General features: G+C 37.4%; 2 protein-coding genes and 1 long non-coding RNA gene across 4 annotated transcripts; 2 read left to right on the top strand and 1 right to left on the bottom strand.

Annotated features, from left to right (window-relative positions):
- Positions 1 to 266: 266 nt before the first annotated feature.
- LOC107225833 (ribosomal biogenesis protein LAS1L) lies at positions 267 to 8,998 on the top strand. Of its 2 annotated transcripts, XM_046732965.1 has the most exons (8): positions 267 to 380; positions 536 to 962; positions 1,443 to 1,624; positions 1,719 to 2,371; positions 2,540 to 2,737; positions 2,864 to 5,173; positions 7,197 to 7,340; positions 8,945 to 8,998. In XM_046732965.1, exons 1-6 carry the CDS (start codon positions 334 to 336, stop codon positions 3,148 to 3,150), a joined length of 1,794 nt encoding a protein of 597 aa, XP_046588921.1. In that variant the 5' UTR covers positions 267 to 333; the 3' UTR covers positions 3,151 to 5,173; positions 7,197 to 7,340; positions 8,945 to 8,998. The 2 variants fall into 2 exon arrangements, with proteins under 2 accessions (XP_046588921.1, XP_046588920.1); XM_046732964.1 differs by having other exon boundaries at positions 1,719 to 2,737; positions 2,864 to 3,170.
- Positions 3,810 to 7,308, bottom strand: LOC107225836 (ubiquitin-associated domain-containing protein 1). The gene is made up of 8 exons (XM_015666430.2): positions 7,124 to 7,308; positions 6,167 to 6,360; positions 5,612 to 5,772; positions 5,224 to 5,435; positions 4,970 to 5,151; positions 4,591 to 4,781; positions 4,166 to 4,304; positions 3,810 to 4,074 (listed from the first exon to the last, which is right to left on the bottom strand). The coding sequence occupies exons 1-8, from the start codon at positions 7,306 to 7,308 to the stop codon at positions 3,932 to 3,934; spliced, it is 1,407 nt and encodes a 468-aa protein (XP_015521916.2). The 3' UTR covers positions 3,810 to 3,931.
- A 66-nt stretch (positions 8,999 to 9,064) lies between the features above and the next one.
- LOC124293155 lies at positions 9,065 to 11,593 on the top strand. Its single transcript, XR_006903089.1, has 5 exons — positions 9,065 to 9,526; positions 9,654 to 9,753; positions 10,431 to 10,592; positions 10,854 to 10,968; positions 11,537 to 11,593. It is a non-coding gene; the product is annotated as an uncharacterized LOC124293155 (long non-coding RNA).
- The last annotated feature ends 8,162 nt before the right edge of the window (positions 11,594 to 19,755 follow it).

The following is a 19,755-nucleotide window of genomic DNA, read 5'->3' as shown; positions in this document are numbered from 1 at the left end:
GAGTAACTTTAAAAAGAAGATAGCTGTTTTTTGAAGATCTAAAATTTCAGTGCATACGCAAATGTAAATAACTTTGTTTATTTTCAAATTATTCAGACATTTTTCAAGTTTCTGATTACTCTTTCGATACATATAATTTAATTAAAAAAAAAGAACATTGCAATGACTTGATCAGAACCGGAGATATGGGCGTAATTACCTTTTATCTCTTTTGTTCATATCTCTGGCTGCGGATTAAAGTACTGCGCATGCGTCATTAAAGAGAGAAATAAGAGGTCATTTTCGTCTTTCCACATGCCATGCGTGACCACGCAGCATGCTAAACATTTGTAAATGGCGTTCAAGCGGGATCATCGGAAGCAAGTGCCATGGTTTTCGCTGTAAGTAATGATCACTAGCAAATCTTGGCCTTTCGAAAAACTGGACTTTCCATTCGTCCATTCGTCGGAACGGTTTGAAATTAATTAGCCTTCAAGTGTCCTTTCCGAATTGAACTCGCTGTCAACATAACATAACCCCCAGTTGTACTTTTCAGCACCGAGTGGCACGACGTGTACGAACAAATTTATTCCAACGATACGGTTGAGCAGATTAAAGGCTACAAGAGGCTACTAGTATGGAAAGCGAGGCTTCCGAAATTGCCAGTTGGCGTCGAATGCACGCTGGCTATTATGCAAGTCTGCCTCAGAGACAGGGAAATCACCCCAAAGATTGACAAAGGAGATTTACCGGCTTATTATGAGAATGATCTCTGCCTGATGTACTCAACAACGATCATGAGGTTCCTTAATCACATAACCAACATCGGCGAAACTAAGCAATCTTCCCTTTTTCAAATAGCTAAACAGCTTAATATTCCACGATGGATTGTCAACATACGACACGATGCTGCACACGGCCATGAATTACCATCACTCGATGTATTGCGTATAGCTACAAATATACTACTCGAATGGCTACATGTAAGTTAAATTTTTTGCATATTGTCATACCAAGAAAGGAAGAACACTATGAAATCCATGTCAGTACTTGCCTAAAATTAAAAAAAAAAAGTTATAAACTTAGGATTGGGAATGTGAAATTTAGAAATACTTCCCCTAGGTATATGTGCAAATTAATTTTGTAAAAAAACAACATTTATAATCTACCTAGTTTATAATAATACGTCAACATATTTTTACAGTCTCAAACTGCTTGAAACTGATTCAAATTGTTGAAAAATGTGGCAATTTAGTTGTGGAAGTTTTGGAAAACATTGAACGAATTTAACCATTTTCTATCCGGCTTTTTAGAAGAAGGTTCAGTTATGATTATGAAATTCATTTGTCACATAACTCTAATGGTGGATTCGCCTTGCAGAAACAGTATTCTCTGAGTGCAGGTTCCCCAGTCTTCAGCTAATGAAAGGAATTTTTATTTTGATTCTGTTTTACATTTTGAAGGAAGAATATTGGGCAACAGAATTGAAAGCTATGGAAGATAACATTACTAAACAAGCGGAAGAAGAGAATGAGCCAGAAGAAGCACAGACGTTAACGGATTTAATTGAATTGTGGATCGCAGTTGGTTTATATATCCATGCTGGTTACACCTCGATAAAAGACATACCTGATGCACAGTTAAGGTAAGAGAATAAGTTTACAGGAATAATTGGTGACTATAGATTTCATTAGATATAAAGTGAAATATCTTCTATTTGTTATTCTTTTTATTGTTAGAGAAACGTTGAGTAATTTACGAGCATATGCTTTGATCTTGCCAAACAACGAAAATACAGAATACATCGATATTGACGTCAATACAGAAACTCGAAATGACACTGATCCCTGTGATGATGAGAAACACGAACTGGTAGCAGAACAAAGCAATCTTTTGTGTCAAATATCTAAATATTTGAGCAAAAACAAATTTCCACCAGATAAAGACGAAATTATATTGAATGTTCTACTTGGAGGGGAAGCATTCCTTCCAAGCGAAGAATTTCTTGAGATATTTGGGAGGAGAAAGAAATCAAGTTCAGATACTGAAAACTGTAACTGTCTTCCATCACGTTTCATCAATTTTTGGCAAGAGTTTATAACAATGTTACATGAGAAGGAAATTTTACAAAAACTAATACTGCGGCTATTGGAACTGATAAATGATGAGACAGAGAATGAGCAAAAGCATCTTATTGCATCTTTGTGGATGAAATATATAGCGTCTAGTCTGTGCAAAATAAAATTAGCTCACAAAATCAAACATAGGTTGGAACATGTCGGAGAAAACAAAAGGAGGAGAACTTCGTCAACCATATTGTCTCTCAAAGTTCGAGACGAAGTTGATAGAAACTTTCCCGAACTTAGAGATATTTTATGGCTAAATGTCTTAGGTGAAATTCCCAGTTTCTTGACTGATATAGATTTTGTTAGAACAATCATTTCTAATCTGAATAGCAAATTTTCTAATCATTTCGTTGAACCACTTTTGGAACTGATAACACCCAGCATAAGGGATGACGTCAGGGAAAATCTTATTCATTTTATCAGTATTTATACAGCAGGGCAAAATATTGAAGACCAGACTGAATTAGTTGGTAACGAAAATGTCAAAACCATCAATGATTTTACTGCATTGTTTGAAGATCATATCAATGAAAATATCAGAAGTGATGAGCGATTGGAACAGTTCAATTTCGAAGATAATATTAAAATAGCAGATCTAACAACCAGAAATTCAAACTGGATACTTGAAAAAGGTACAGTTATTTTATCAACTACGAATTAGTATTTCAGTTTAAACCCAACCACCAGAAGAATATCTAACTATAGGAAAAATGGCATATTTCGTTCAGTTAACTGTAAAACAAATTTATTTTTCGTAGAAAAAAGTGTTGATTGGGGAAGTTGTCCAATTGGAATACTACCGTGGCAGTTGGATTCGATGGACACAGTGGATACAAGTTCGGTGGTCAATATAATAAGTGACACAGGTTCCAAAGATGTTGATATTGTACCAGGAATTATCAATAGTAAAAGTTTAATGATGAGAAGTAAAATAAATTGGAACAGCGTTTTGGGAAAAAAGAAGAGACCAAAGTGGAAAAAAAATCTCGGAAACATTGATAACATGGTCGATATGGCAATTCAAATTGTGAAGAAAAACTGTTGAATTCAAAACGTCCACTTCCGGTGTGTATTATGGACGTTTTTAACAAATTTATATTTCGCAACATGTTCCTTGCACCTAGTTTAATCGAATGTACACCGACTCGCAATGAAGTATGTAGAATTGCCAATAACAAATTTTCCGTAAAATGATTCGTCGTAGCTGAAAGATAGGGCACAAGTAGGTATGCATATGCACTTCCGGGAACTGAGTAAATGCTAATGATTTCAGACAGAGTTTATTTGCTTCAGCGTTTAACAAAGTTTTCTTTCGACATTGAACTTCGCTCGAAAAAAATAGTTTAAAATTATGCATGCCATTTTGAATTGAAATAGGTATATAAACTAGATCTTGAAGGCCCATTTTAATATAAAAATATATTTGTTGGTGTACGCGAGTATACATAATAGTTTGTATACCATTTCATATGCGTAATAGTAGCAATTATTACATGTAAAATTCGTTAAATATCGTTAGGAATAAATATCAAGCACTTTATATACTTTCCTCACAATGATAGTACCTTTTTTACTATTACATATCACTATTTGCTACTGAGTAAGTAACGAACGAATAGCATAAATACTTTAACGATAATTTATATTTTGTTTTAATATTGACTAGAATGAACTTTAACATGCCAGGCAGTTAATAACAGTAACTTATCTTCAACGTATCATGAATTATATTTAAAATTTTTTAAATTTGTACTAGGCATTATAATTCTTTTTTTTTTTTCATTTTTTTTCTGTGATTCTGAAACAGTTTCTATACTCTGCTACTGTTAGCTCTCAACAAAACGATTCATGTGAATAGCATGTTTTTCCGCATGGTAGGTTTTGAAAATTTGGCTCAACACTGGTGAAGCTTCTGGGTCATTTATCCAGATATTCGCTGACATTGGACTCTCTAGCATCGATAAGTATGCTGAAAGGTGTAAATTTTATTCTCAAGTATTTGGCATTCAGTAACTCTCGAATATAATCTCATAGAAAACGTCGTTTGTTTTTTGACTCACCTAGTAACATTTTTGGACTGGTGAGACTGAGTTGTATGTGAGGGTTTGACATAATTGCTTTATAAATTGGCCCGTCAGGGTCCAGGCCTTCGTCCAAATCTTCTAAGCTAGGGCGTCTCTCACCTAAGAGCCATTCGCACTGAAAATATAAACAACTCTTGAAGAATTTGACATCGATGGTAAAAAATCTGCTTTTGCTTTGACATTTAATGTGAATTTAAAACTCATTTTGGTGTTGACACACAAAAAAAAAAAATCACAATTATGCCAATGATCATTTTCTATGTTTTAATCGTTATGAAATTGAAGTTGAGTGTCAATAATATTTGTTACTAATTTTTCTCGAATGTTTTAGGTTAAACAAGAATTGATGAAAATCTTAAAATACTCAGTAATATAGTAGAATAGAAAATCTAGCAACGTACTGCATTTGGTTGATTATTTCCAGTGACTTTCAGTGCTTCTATGATTTTCTTCTCCTCAAACCCCATCTCTTGAAGTGAGGATATCACCCTCGTGTTTGGTTTGAAATCGAGTTTTTTGAACTGACGAAAAGACTCTAACAGCAGAGCGACGACGTTAATCAAGTTTGGCTCTCTCTTGGAACTCTGACTACCTGTTCAATAATTACCCAGCATTGAGTTGAGGACAATATTCATATTCTGAATAAATTATCGCCTCGAGACTTAATCAGAGCGAATTTTCGGTAAAGAGGAACGTATTAAATTCAACTTGCCTATGCGGTAAGAGTACATGCCATAAAGCAGTCGTAAGTTGAGCAAGTTAGCTAAACTGCAACATTACCTCCTTTGAATAAATCGACACATGCTTCCTTGAGACTTCTCCTTCTGCCCGAAGTTCCTGAGGAACTAGGTCCTCCTGTATCCACATCTAGGCTCGCGTCTAACGATGGTAGCTCAAAATCTTCTTCATCTGGATCATCTCCATGCTCTATGAGCCACTCAAGTGCTTCAGAAGTATTCATCCTTACCAATGATGAATAAACAAGTAAGGAAAAGAAATTTGCACATTCATGCAATGATGCTAATGTTACTTACTTCCTGAGCCGTAGAGCTTTCAATACTTTCTTCTCCGAGAAGCCCATATCCATGAGATATTTAACAGACTTGGGATCATTTGGCGGTTTGCATCTGGTCTCCCATCTTTCCCTAATTACTTCATAAATTTTAGCTGCTTCAGGACTATGATTTAAAATCTTTGCAGAAGTTTGGACCAGTGTGATGAGAATCTTTCTTATTTCATTCTGAAACTGTCCATGTTGTGCGTTTAATCATTGTATTTTACTCAATACTTATCATTAGCCTAATAATTATTAGCACACTTTCTTACCTCGATAAACTTTTCAAAATCTTTCTAATAAAACATAGTTTTCTAAGAATAAAACAATACTACAAAACTCATATTTTATCATTATGAAATATTTACATCAGCTGGGCAATCGGCACTGGGCGCAGGTCGTGATGGGTTTTTAATTGGAAGTCCTGCCGTGATTCGAGCTATCACCTCCTCACTGGGTCCTTTTAGAATCTCTTCTGTTAGATTTTCTTTTATTATAACTGGATGGATCTCAACCATCAGCAACTCATCTGAAACAAAAAATCACCAGAAATCATCGAAGGAAACTGACATTGAACCAGCCTCAATCATTTTCCAAAATTCGATTTTGCTATTGAAGTGAAACTTCTTTAGCAGGGATAATAACAGAATGTTGTAAAACGCGATGTTTTGAAACGCACTGCAATGAAATGTGCTGCTATGAAACGTAATGTTTTGACACGTACCACTATATAAAGCACTGTTATGAAACGCAAACTACACACAGGATTACCTATCCTCAGTCTCCTCTCTCTGTTACCGAGTTGTTGAAGCCATGGTGAATCACTTATATAAATTGCAGAAGTATCACTTCTGTTGCACACGTTTTTTTTACGTCTTTAGCAATATCCTATTCAATTTACTTCCAAATTTTGCGATACTCACCAAACTTTTCAATGCCCTCTTCCTCTGCTTTTTTTTCATCAGATAACGATTTTAGTTTTGTTGCATGAACTAATCTAAAGCATGATGAAGGCTTTGATGTGTCTTGTCCATAAAAGTGTTTAGTTGCGACTGCTTTAATTTTTTCTATAGTAAAGTCTGGCTTGATGTTGATGCCAAACACATGGCCCTCCAAACTGAAAATATTATTGTGGTGATTACGATCTGTTCCTTCATTCTTGAACATGACGAATGTACCTAAGTAATCTCTCAAATTTGGGTACATTAAACATAGCGGTTATTCTGCTCGACATTTAAAATTGGTGAACTTTATAATACAACCACCAAAACTTCTCTACACAATAATGTAGTAACTAGTTAAATGTTTAATATCTTTAACCTGAGTAATGATATTATTATATACAATATTTTCTGATACTTAATTCTATATAACTGTGAAAATCCTATTCAAAATCGCCAGGGCAATTGAGAAAATGGATATTAACCCCTCGCCGTACCATTTAGTTCGGCAAGATCTGAGCCCAAGCAATATGAGACGATGCGCGCTAAATAGGCTAGAGTGATGCTGAAAACAGCTGCAATATGAGCCTAATCTTCAGTCTACGTGTCTGACTCGTGATCTTCATGTTTGATACGAAATATGTATCACGAGTCAGATTCGTCAAAGTACGGCAGAGGGTTAAGAAAATTTAAATTCACATTTGTTTTTATTACATTCTATCTATTTTCTCATGTAGTATTTGTTAAATATTATTCTCTTTCAAATGTAATATAAAGCGATAATAGAAATAGTGGCAACTTGTACGCACATGGTGGCTTTTCACTGATTTTCAGAATATTGTTTTTAAACCGAAAGGAAGTAGAGTACACTTTTTCATAACTTCATAGTACGAGAGTGCATGGTCGAATGGTTTTTTTTATAGGTAATGAAATGCAAACCTGATAATGTTAACTGAGAAACTCTCAGGGATTGACTGTGGTGACACAAACATTGTAACACCTGAATTTCTAGAGGGATTTCCTGGGTCCGCAGAAGAGAGAGCCGAGGAGCGCCTCCCGGCTTCTCGAGAGCTCCGTCTGCTACTCCAGGCTTCCAGTATTTGTCCACGCATCCATGGAAACATCAAGTAGCCCTGGACAATAAAAAAACTAATACGTATGTTGTCCAATTTTTCGGGAGTTTAAAGCAGCGTTCGAATACACGTGTCTTTGATCACAGGGTAGTTCTAGTATTAGGTGATTTATGAGTGTTATTTTACATCGTCGTCAAGTCAGAGTTAATCGTTAATCCATAACTGACTATTCATTTCTCAATATGAAAGATTTAGGTTAAGCCAGATTAGAGTGCTCAAGTACGCGAAGTTGACATATTCCGGATACAGCGCGAGTGCAACACGATTACGCTAAATTTTTTACTTCCGATGGCAATAAAAATACCTTGACCTTAAAATTCTGGTAGTCGTTATTTTACCTTGAATATTTCCGTTCGTATTATTTTGACGTTTGCCCGCAACGGCGGCCATTTGCACGCAGTTTAAACAGTGTTGCCAACTCAGATTGTCATAATCCAGCTTGGGTCCTTGTGGCCTTGTAAAATCGCGCCAAAAACCGCCATTAATATTCATAATTATTCCAACAACTTTTCATTTGCTCTCTCGATCTTGAATTTTCGTAGGCATAGAATCGAAACGCTGTTTTAGCTAGTCGCAATTGAAGTATCTACGTTTGGTAGAGAAGCAGACTCGTTTTTCGAAAAGTGTTCGTATGGGAAAAAAATTCAGAGTAACTGTAATACATCACGGATGCGCTAATTTTGATCGAGATGACATGGATGCTCCGTATATGAGACAGTATTTAACGCAGTGTCCTGCTTTAAAGACCTAAAAAGGTGATTGTCGGCGATTTTTTTTTCTTTGATAGAGAGAGATAGAACGAAGCTTCTTAATACTTCGAGTGTATTTTAAAACACATTTGAAAGGTACGAGCAAAAGTTTTTATCATACAACTGTCGCAGAACGGCAGCGTTATTAGCTGACCCGTTGACTAAAGAATATATCTTTAGTCAACAGCTGACCATCGATGGGCCTAGCCGATTGAGTCTGGAATCGGCAAGGAAGATAAAGTGCGTATTTCTTGTCCGAAATGTAAGAACTAAAATCATTATACATCATATCTTATCATCATACGTCATACATCATACATCATACATAGTATTGAAGTTCGAAACCAAAGTTTGGATGTTCGGATGTTCAGAAAGTCAAAATTTTTTTTCTCTTGACGTCTTCAATCTATAGTGATCAGCTAGCCGAATTCCTCAGTCTGGAAACAACCGCGCGGTAGAGAGGACGTACGAGAATCGCGCTCCGCAGATTTCGAGTACCGGGTTCTTTACCTCCTGGATTCTGCGCTCCGGGTCCGTTTCGTGGCGCAACTCGAGTTCCAGGAGTAGCGCTCGGTAGTTTCTGTGCTCCAGGTCCGCTGCCTGGTGCTACTCGAGTTCCAGGAGAAGCGCGCGGTAGTTTCCATGCTCCAGGTCCGCTACCTGGTGAAACTCGACTTTCAGGACAAGTGCTCCGTAGTTTCTGCGCTCCAGGTCCAGTACCTGTTGAAACTCGACTTCCAGGACAAGCGCTACGTAGTTCTGACTGTCCAGGTTCTTGACCTGGTGACTTTTGACCTTCCGGACTAATTTTCAAGTTTACAAGTTTGATTATTGAAAACGTCATGTTTTGTACCATCAAACCAAAATGCATGTTTCAGATAACACTTTGAATCGGAAAAAACCGAGCGACCAGGACCAACAAATTGCAATTGGTGAGTGTTTGGCATTATATAGGTACATAGGAATAGATGAAAATAACGTCGTTCAATTAGAGCTAAAATTGCTGTGGTTAGTGTATCAGATCTGTTAGCACTTAGCTGGTTGTTCTGTGGTATTTTTTGTGGAAATTTATTATCATAAAATCACAATACGTTGTACTTACATGCATCTGTAAACGTGATTTGTAGTATTATATAGAAAAAATCTTACGAGCAGATTCGGTTTACGTCACATGCGCGAAGACGGTGTTCATTCTGTATACTGTGAAGCCAATACCAGAATTTTTTGGGGAGTCATCGTATCCCAGTCTCCCCTACAACTGTGTTATGTGTTAAAACACTGACAACGAGTAAGCGAGCGCACGAGCAGAAAAATCAGTTACACTAGGCATCCGACCACGAGCGAGCTTTAGCGAGCGAGTGTTTTAAAACTTGTTATTTTTAATTCGCGCACCATTCTATTATCGGTGTACCAAAATAACCCAAAAGGCAGTGATCTCGTGTTAATTGTCGAGCTCAAAGGTAAAACTTAACGATTTTTTTCTTCTGAACGAATATGAATGTGATTTAACGTATTTTATGAGTTTCTTAGTTCATCGATGATGAAAATATATGTCAATTCGAAGTAATTTTAGTTTTTACGTTTCAGACAAAAATTACGCACTCCATCTTTCCGGCCAATTCGAGATTCCAGCGACGAGGTGCTTCGATGACCAACTAATGACTTCGCCATTTTGCGACAATTGATGGTAAATAAATTTTTCTTGTACTGTCCAAATGTGAGTTGAACTACACTCGAAATTTTAAAAAGCTTCGTTAGTTATCTCCCTATAAAAAAAATAACCGACAATCAACGTTTCGCTTGGAACTTATCGTATTTGATTGATTAAAAAAAAAAATATATGTACTTTTACCGATTTTTCATATGGCAGCATTTGAAGAATCCGGTTTCCTCTTTGAACCGACATGAAAGATAGTTTTTCTCCATTATCTGATTTCATTATTGACCTTTTTTCGGTGTTACTCGAAATTTAGCTATATAATTATTGATTGCTTTCAGCTTTTAACCATTTGTATGCTATAATAGTACAAAATTAATAATTATAATCAACTATTTTCGTGTCAACCAATAAGAAAAAGCTATGTTACTATTTGTGCACGGTGAGCATAACATTTTTATGATATTTAATGGCAATTGTAATTATATTTCATCTTGAAATTTTTCAAACTTGTCATGTTTACAGTAAATTATTTCAATCCATTTTTCGCGGAAGCCCACATTTCGTAGCTATCAATGCGCTAGAGAAATTCCTATAATTTCTTATAATTTTCTCATAATCTTCTTAGTCAAACCTGTATATGAAAAAAATATATTGATCCTCAGATAATATTTTCCACGTGTTGTAATACTGAAATTATTTATTAGTATTCGAGGTATGACCCGAGGTGGTTGGAGGTGGTCGGAAGTGTTTAAGGGAGGTTGCGGGGGATCGAGGTGGATGAGGAGAAGGACGGAAAGGAGGAGGAGGAGATAGATGAGGAGAAAAAAGTGGACGAGGAGGACGAGGATAACGAGGATTTCTGCGCTGTGAGTATAACATTTTTATAATATTTCATGGCTATTGTAATTATATTTCATCTGAAATTTTTTACACTTGTCATGTTTACAATGAATTATTTAAACTCATTTCCCGCGCAAGTCCAAATTCTGTATCTATCAATGCGCTAATAAAATTTCTACAATGTTTTATAATTTTTCCATAATTTTCGTACAATGTGTCTATGCAAAAATTACATTAATGCTTACACAATATTTTTAATGTGTTCTAATACTGAAAACATTTATCAGTGATCGAGGTATAACCCGAGGTGGTTAGCCGTGGTCGTTAGAGGTGGTTGGCAGCGGTTGGAGGTGATCGGAGGTGGACGAGGAGGAGGACGAGGAAGACGAGGATTTGTGCTCGGTGAGTAAAACATTTTTATAATATTTGATGGCAATTGTAATTATATTTTATCAAAAATATTTCAAACTAGTCATGTTTACATTAAATTATTTCAATTCATTTTTCGCGCAAGCACATATTCAGTAGCTATGAATAAGCTCATATAATTTAATATATTATTAATTACTTAATTAATATTCTTATAATATTTGATGGCAATTGTAATTATGTTGTATCTGAAATTTTTCAAACTTATCATGCTTACATTAAATTATTTCAATTCATTTGTCGCGCAAGCACATATTCAGTAGCTATGAATAAGCTCATATAATTTATTATATTATTAATTAATTAATTAATATTCTTATAATATTTAATGACAATTGTCATTATATTTTATTTAAAAATTTTCAAACTTGTCACGTTTACAACAAATTATTTCAATTCATTTCTCGCGCAAGCCCATGTTCAGTAGCTTCAAATGCGCTAATAAAATTGATCATATTATTAATTAATTAATTAATTATATTAATCCTTGAACAGTGTTTTTGATGTGTTCTTATACTAAAAATATTCATTACTATTCAAGGTATAACCCGAGGTAGTTCGCGGTGGTTGCGGGTGATCGAGGTGGGCGAGGAGGAGGACGAGGATGACGAGGACTTGTACACTGTGAGTATAACATTTTTATTGTATTCATTAGAGTAGGAGTAGGATCAGGAGTAGGAGTAGTGGGAGTTGAAGTAGAAGTGGTAGAAGTCGGAGTAGGAATAGGAGTAGTCGTAGTAGTAGGAGTTGGAGTAGAGTAGGAGTAGAAGTAGATGTATGCGGGGAGGGGCGGGGAGGGGATATTATCATATCAAGTTATCAGTAATAAGCAATTGCGGGTAAAATGTTAGCTTACTTTTGTAAGTATTTATGAATATAGCCTCTACGAATATTCATTGTTGGTATATAAGGTCTGGCAACGTACCTACTTTCTGTAAGAGATGTTGAAGATTTTCAACACAATTATGTTTCAGTTCTGTGCCCCACCTATAGTGATCCACTAGTACATATCCTCCGACGTGACATCGCTCCGCTACGTATGAAGAAGAAAAGATTTATTAGGATGCAAATTGCTCCTCTCTTCTTGCCATTGTGCTTTCAGCCATTGTTGTGCTGTGTGTTTAAAATTTAGGACAGTATATAATATAGAATAACAGGTACAGCTACGAATACAGCACTACAATAAATCTTATAGAAATGAGCTCTCATTGAGATTTATCTGTATTTATAACTCGACGCGAGAAGGCAAAAATCAATGTAATGCCGTCTGTAAGGTAATTGGACTCGTATTTGCACTACGAGAACTCGTTGGGCATTTTGCGGTGAAATTTGAAAAATTGTTGTACAAGAAATTAAATAACTATAAAAATGGATAAAAAATATTATCTCTAATAGTGAATGTAGCTAATACAGCTTTAACCGTATATTGATTATGTTAATGATCTATTGTGACAAGATCGGAATTAGATAAGCTCTCTAAATACTCTTTTCTAGTCTATTAATTTATGTCATGTATATGTAAATGTATATTTCTTCAGTTTGTACAATCACTGCACTAGGATTACCCTTGCCATGTTTTATGGTGCGCTTGTGTAATTTGTATATTATTAACCTTACGTTTTACTCCATTTGCGACAAGCTGTTAGTGTTTACATTTCTTGGCAATTATTTATGTACATGTATGTGTATATATGTATACATATACTTATGCATGTGTATATAAATATATACACATATTTAAAACTAGACTTTTACAATAAACACAGAGGTCTTAGTATATTCACATACGGATTTCTGTGTATAGGTGTACTTGAACTAAAATATCCTTACCTCTAATACGGATTTCTTCGTAATTCGCATTTGTTTTTGTAACCCAATGTCCTACGTATAATGGCAAAAATCGAGATCCAACTTAACTGAGTCTCAAAGCCCAGTTGACATAAAAGCAGCTGTTTGATAGAAATTATAGTTTGTAGTTTACACAGCCCATTGCATGATATTTCATTATAAATACATATGTTTCAATGTATTTAGGAATAATTTATCAAATGTACAGAGGTCATGTGCAAATAATAAATGAATTCGACCGCAGTTTGATGTATTCATTGGAGCTTTAACAATAAATTTAAGCTTTGTTACTTCTTTTATTTTATTATGGATAAACAAAAACATTTCCGACTATTCGTGCTGTGGAAGCATGGGGATTAAACCAAATGTAGCAAAAGATTAGAAACAGTGTATGTAGAGTACGGGTATTTTTCTAATAATGCAAACACGTGCCGCTAGCTTAGTTTTGACATATCTAGAATACCACGCCTTGCGAATTAGCTTTCCAGACAGAGATGAATGATGAATTTTAAGGACTGCATTATCGTTGTTGAATACTCTATGCTTCATGGGAAAAGAAAATCTGTAACGATAAAATTGATGCATCGGATCGTCGTCGACTTTAACTTCTGAAATGTCCTACCATTTCCGAACACCTCCAACCATCCTATCTACCTATATTACTAGATTAGCTATGATATGAAAAGAGAAGTATTTTTCATTTCGAAATGGGATTTTATTCGACGCGCGCTCGATGTATTCCATAACATTAGTATTCATAATTATTCCAACAACTTTTCATTTGCTCTCTCGATCTTGAATTTTCATAGGCATAGAATCGAAACGCTGTTTTAGCTGGTCGCAAGTGAAGCATCTGCGTTGGGTGGAGGAGCAGAATTGTTTTTCGAAAAGTATTCGGATGGAAAAAAATTCAGAGTAACTGTAATACATCACGGATGCGCTAATTTTGAACGAGATGAAATGGATGCTTCGTATATGAGACAGTATTTAACGCTGCGTAGTGGTTTAAAGACCTAGAAAGGTGATAGGGAGAGAAAGAACGACGCTTCTTAACACTTCGAGTGTATTTTAACACACATTTGAAAGATACGAGCGAAATTTTTCATCATCCAACTGTCGCAGAACGGCAGCGTTATTAGCCGACCCGTTCACTGAAGAATATATCTGCAGTCAACGGCTGACCATCGAAGGGACTGGTCGCTTGAGTCTGGAATCGGCAGGAGAGATAGAGTGTGTATATCTTGTATGAAACGTGAAAACTAAAATCATTATACATCATATCACATCATCATACATCATACATCATACATCATACATCGTACATCGTACATCATACATCATACATCGTACATCATACATCATACATCATCATACGTAGTACTACAGTTCGAAACCAAAGTTTGAATTTTCGGATGTTCGGAAAGTGACGTCACCAATCTAAAATCGGCTAGCCGAGTTCCTCAGTCGGGTAACAACCGCGCAGTAGAGCGGACGGATGAGAGTCGCGCTCCGCAAATTTCGAGTACCGGGTTCTCAACCTCACGGATCCCGCGCTTCGGGCCGCTACGTATTTCGAGTACCGGGTTCTCAACCTCCCGGATCCCGCGCTTCGGGTCCGCTACGCGGTGAAGCTCGACTTCCAGGATAAGCGCTCCGTGGTTCCTGGTTCATGTTTACAATAAATTATTTCAATTCGTTTTTCGCGCAAGCCGAAATTCAGTAGCTGTCAGTCCGTTAATAAAATTTCTCGACTTCCAGGATAAGCGCTCCGTGGTTCCTGGTTCATGTTTACAATAAATTATTTCAATTCGTTTTTCGCGCAAGCCGAAATTCAGTAGCTGTCAGTCCGTTAATAAAATTTCTCGACTTCCAGGATAAGCGCTCCGTGGTTCCTGGTTCATGTTTACAATAAATTATTTCAATTCGTTTTTCGCGCAAGCCGAAATTCAGTAGCTGTCAGTCCGCTAATAAAATTTCTCGACTTCCAGGATAAGCGCTCCGTGGTTCCTGGTTCATGTTTACAATAAATTATTTCAATTCGTTTTTCGCGCAAGCCGAAATTCAGTAGCTGTCAGTCCGCTAATAAAATTTCTCGACTTCCAGGATAAGCGCTCCGTGGTTCCTGGTTCATGTTTACAATAAATTATTTCAATTCGTTTTTCGCGCAAGCCGAAATTCAGTAGCTGTCAGTCCGCTAATAAAATTTCTCGACTTCCAGGATAAGCGCTCCGTGGTTCCTGGTTCATGTTTACAATAAATTATTTCAATTCGTTTTTCGCGCAAGCCGAAATTCAGTAGCTGTCAGTCCGCTAATAAAATTTCTCGACTTCCAGGATAAGCGCTCCGTGGTTCCTGGTTCATGTTTACAATAAATTATTTCAATTCGTTTTTCGCGCAAGCCGAAATTCAGTAGCTGTCAGTCCGCTAATAGAATTTCTCGACTTCCAGGATAAGCGCTCCGTGGTTCCTGGTTCATGTTTACAATAAATTATTTCAATTCGTTTTTCGCGCAAGCCGAAATTCAGTAGCTGTCAGTCCGCTAATAAAATTTCTCGACTTCCAGGATAAGCGCTCCGTGGTTCCTGGTTCATGTTTACAATAAATTATTTCAATTCGTTTTTCGCGCAAGCCGAAATTCAGTAGCTGTCAGTCCGCTAATAGAATTTCTCGACTTCCAGGATAAGCGCTCCGTGGTTCCTGGTTCATGCTTACAATAAATTATTTCAATTCGTTTTTCGCGCAAGCCGAAATTCAGTAGCTGTCAGTCCGCTAATAGAATTTCTCGACTTCCAGGATAAGCGCTCCGTGGTTCCTGGTTCATGTTTACAATAAATTATTTCAATTCGTTTTTCGCGCAAGCCGAAATTCAGTAGCTGTCAGTCCGCTAATAGAATTTCTCGACTTCCAGGATAAGCGCTCCGTGGTTCCTGGCTCATGTTTACAATAAATTATTTCAATTCGTTTTTCGCGCAAGCCGAAATTCAGTAGCTGTCAGTCCGCTAATGAAATTTCTCGACTTCCGGGATAAGCGCTCCGTCGTTCCTGGTTCATGTTTACAATAAATTATTTCAATTCGTTTTTCGCGCAAGCCGAAATTCAGTAGCTGTCAGTACGCTAATAAAATTTCTACAACTTTATAATCTTCTCATAATCTTTTTGGTAAAATATGTCGATAAAAAAATTATATTAAACCTTACACATTATTTTTGATTTGTTCTCATGCTGAAAATATTTATTAGTATTCGAGGTATAACTCGAGGTGGTTGGCGGTGGTCGTTGGAGGTGGATGGGGGTGGTTGCGGGTAATCTCGGTGATTCAGGAGGAGGAGGACGAGGATTTGTGCTGGGTGAGTAAAACACTTTCATAACATTTGATGGCAAATGTAATTATATTTCATCTGAAATATTACAAACTTGTCGCGTTTACAATGAATTATTTCAATTCATCTTTCGTGCAAGCACATATTCAGTAGCTATGAATAATCTTGTACAATTTATTATATTATTAATTAATTAATTAATATTCTTATAATATTTAATGGCAATTGTAATTATATTTCATCTGAAATATTACAAACTTGTCACGTTTACAATAGATTATTTCAATTCATCTTTCGTGCAAGCACATATTCAGTAGCTATGAATAATCTTGTACAATTTATTATATTATTAATTAATTAATTAGTATTCTTATAATATTTAATGGCAATTGTAATTATATTTCATCTGAAATATTACAAACTTGTCACGTTTACAATAAATTATTTCAATTCATTTTTCGTGCAAGCACATATTCAGTAGCTATGAATAATCTTGTACAATTCATTAAATTATTAATTAATTGATTAATTACATTAATCCTTACACAATATTTTTGATGTGTTCCTATACTAAAAATATTCATTACTATTCCAGGTATAACCCGAGGTGGCCGGAGGTGGACGAGGAGGAGGACGAGCTGGACGAGGAGGAGGACGAGGTGGACGAGGAGGAGGCGGGGTGGGTCGTGGGAGAGGAGAGGCGGGAAGGGGGAGGGGCGGGAAGGGGAAGGGGCGAGGTGGGCAGGGACGGGAGAGGGGCGCGTCGGGAAGGGATGGGTCGGGGGAGGGGAGGGGTGGGGGAGGGGTGGGGGAGGGGAGGGGAGGGGGAGGGGGAGGGGGCGGGGAGGGAGAGGGCGGGAGGGAGGGAGGGAGGGAGGGAGGGAGGGAGAGGGAGGGAGGGAGGGAGGGTGGGAGTGGGCGGGAGGGAGGTAGTGGAGGACGGATGTCGATGCGAGCCCGTTAGAGTTAATAGAGCAGTACACCCCCCCCCCGCCCGCCCGCCCTCCCACCCTCCCTCCCTCTCCCTCCCTCCCTCCCTCCCGCCCTCCCCCTCCCCCTCCCCCCCCTCCCCTCCCCCACCCCCCCCTCCCCTCCCCCACCCCTCCCCCTCACCTCCCCCACCCCTCCCCCTCCCCTCCCCCTCCCCTCCCCTCCCCCGACCCATCCCTTCCCGACGCGCCCCTCTCCCGTCCCTGCCCACCTCGCCCCTTCCCCTTCCCGCCCCTCCCCCTTCCCGCCTCTCCTCTCCCACGACCCACCCCGCCTCCTCCTCGTCCACCTCGTCCTCCTCCTCGTCCAGCTCGTCCTCCTCCTCGTCCACCTCCGGCCACCTCGGGTTATACCTGGAATAGTAATGAATATTTTTAGTATAGGAACACATCAAAAATATTGTGTAAGGATTAATGTAATTAATCAATTAATTAATAATTTAATGAATTGTACAAGATTATTCATAGCTACTGAATATGTGCTTGCACGAAAGATGAATTGAAATAATTTATTGTAAACGTGACAAGTTTGTAATATTTCAGATGAAATATAATTACAATTGCCATTAAATATTATAAGAATACTAATTAATTAATTAATAATATAATAAATTGTACAAGATTATTCATAGCTACTGAATATGTGCTTGCACGAAAGATGAATTGAAATAATTTATTGTAAACGTGACAAGTTTGTAATATTTCAGATGAAATATAATTACAATTGCCATTAAATATTATAAGAATATTAATTAATTAATTAATAATATAATAAATTGTACAAGATTATTCATAGCTACTGAATATGTGCTTGCACGAAAGATGAATTGAAATAATTCATTGTAAACGCGACAAGTTTGTAATATTTCAGATGAAATATAATTACATTTGCCATCAAATGTTATAAAAGTGTTTTACTCACCCAGCACAAATCCTCGTCCTCCTCCTCCTGAATCACCGAGATTACCCGCAACCACCCCCATCCACCTCCAACGACCACCGCCAACCACCTCGAGTTATACCTCGAATACTAATAAATATTTTCAGCATGAGAACAAATCAAAAATAATGTGTAAGGTTTAATATAATTTTTTTATCGACATATTTTACCAAAAAGATTATGAGAAGATTATAAAGTTGTAGAAATTTTATTAGCGTACTGACAGCTACTGAATTTCGGCTTGCGCGAAAAACGAATTGAAATAATTTATTGTAAACATGAACCAGGAACGACGGAGCGCTTATCCCGGAAGTCGAGAAATTTCATTAGCGGACTGACAGCTACAGAATTTCGGCTTGCGCGAAAAACGAATTGAAATAATTTATTGTAAACATGAACCAGGAACCACGGAGCGCTTATCCTGGAAGTCGAGAAATTCTATTAGCGGACTGACAGCTACTGAATTTCGGCTTGCGCGAAAAACGAATTGAAATAATTTATTGTAAACATGAACCAGGAACCACGGAGCGCTTATCCTGGAAGTCGAGAAATTCTATTAGCAGACTGACAGCTACTGAATTTCGGCTTGCGCGAAAAACGAATTGAAATAATTTATTGTAAGCATGAACCAGGAACCACGGAGCGCTTATCCTGGAAGTCGAGAAATTCTATTAGCGGACTGACAGCTACTGAATTTCGGCTTGCGCGAAAAACGAATTGAAATAATTTATTGTAAACATGAACCAGGAACCACGGAGCGCTTATCCTGGAAGTCGAGAAATTTTATTAGCGGACTGACAGCTACTGAATTTCGGCTTGCGCGAAAAACGAATTGAAATAATTTATTGTAAACATGAACCAGGAACCACGGAGCGCTTATCCTGGAAGTCGAGAAATTCTATTAGCGGACTGACAGCTACTGAATTTCGGCTTGCGCGAAAAACGAATTGAAATAATTTATTGTAAACATGAACCAGGAACCACGGAGCGCTTATCCTGGAAGTCGAGAAATTCTATTAGCGGACTGACAGCTACTGAATTTCGGCTTGCGCGAAAAACGAATTGAAATAATTTATTGTAAACATGAACCAGGAACCACGGAGCGCTTATCCTGGAAGTCGAGAAATTTTATTAGCGGACTGACAGCTACTGAATTTCGGCTTGCGCGAAAAACGAATTGAAATAATTTATTGTAAACATGAACCAGGAACCACGGAGCGCTTATCCTGGAAGTCGAGAAATTTTATTAGCGGACTGACAGCTACTGAATTTCGGCTTGCGCGAAAAACGAATTGAAATAATTTATTGTAAACATGAACCAGGAACCACGGAGCGCTTATCCTGGAAGTCGAGAAATTTTATTAGCGGACTGACAGCTACTGAATTTCGGCTTGCGCGAAAAACGAATTGAAATAATTTATTGTAAACATGAACCAGGAACCACGGAGCGCTTATCCTGGAAGTCGAGAAATTTTATTAGCGGACTGACAGCTACTGAATTTCGGCTTGCGCGAAAAACGAATTGAAATAATTTATTGTAAACATGAACCAGGAACCACGGAGCGCTTATCCTGGAAGTCGAGAAATTTTATTAACGGACTGACAGCTACTGAATTTCGGCTTGCGCGAAAAACGAATTGAAATAATTTATTGTAAACATGAA

Source organism: Neodiprion lecontei, chromosome 2 (assembly GCF_021901455.1).
Source record: "Neodiprion lecontei isolate iyNeoLeco1 chromosome 2, iyNeoLeco1.1, whole genome shotgun sequence".
In the NCBI taxonomy this organism is placed as follows: Eukaryota; Metazoa; Arthropoda; class Insecta; order Hymenoptera; family Diprionidae; genus Neodiprion; species Neodiprion lecontei.
Note: the sequence above shows the minus strand (reverse complement) of the source record. Positions and strands in the feature narration are given on the sequence as shown.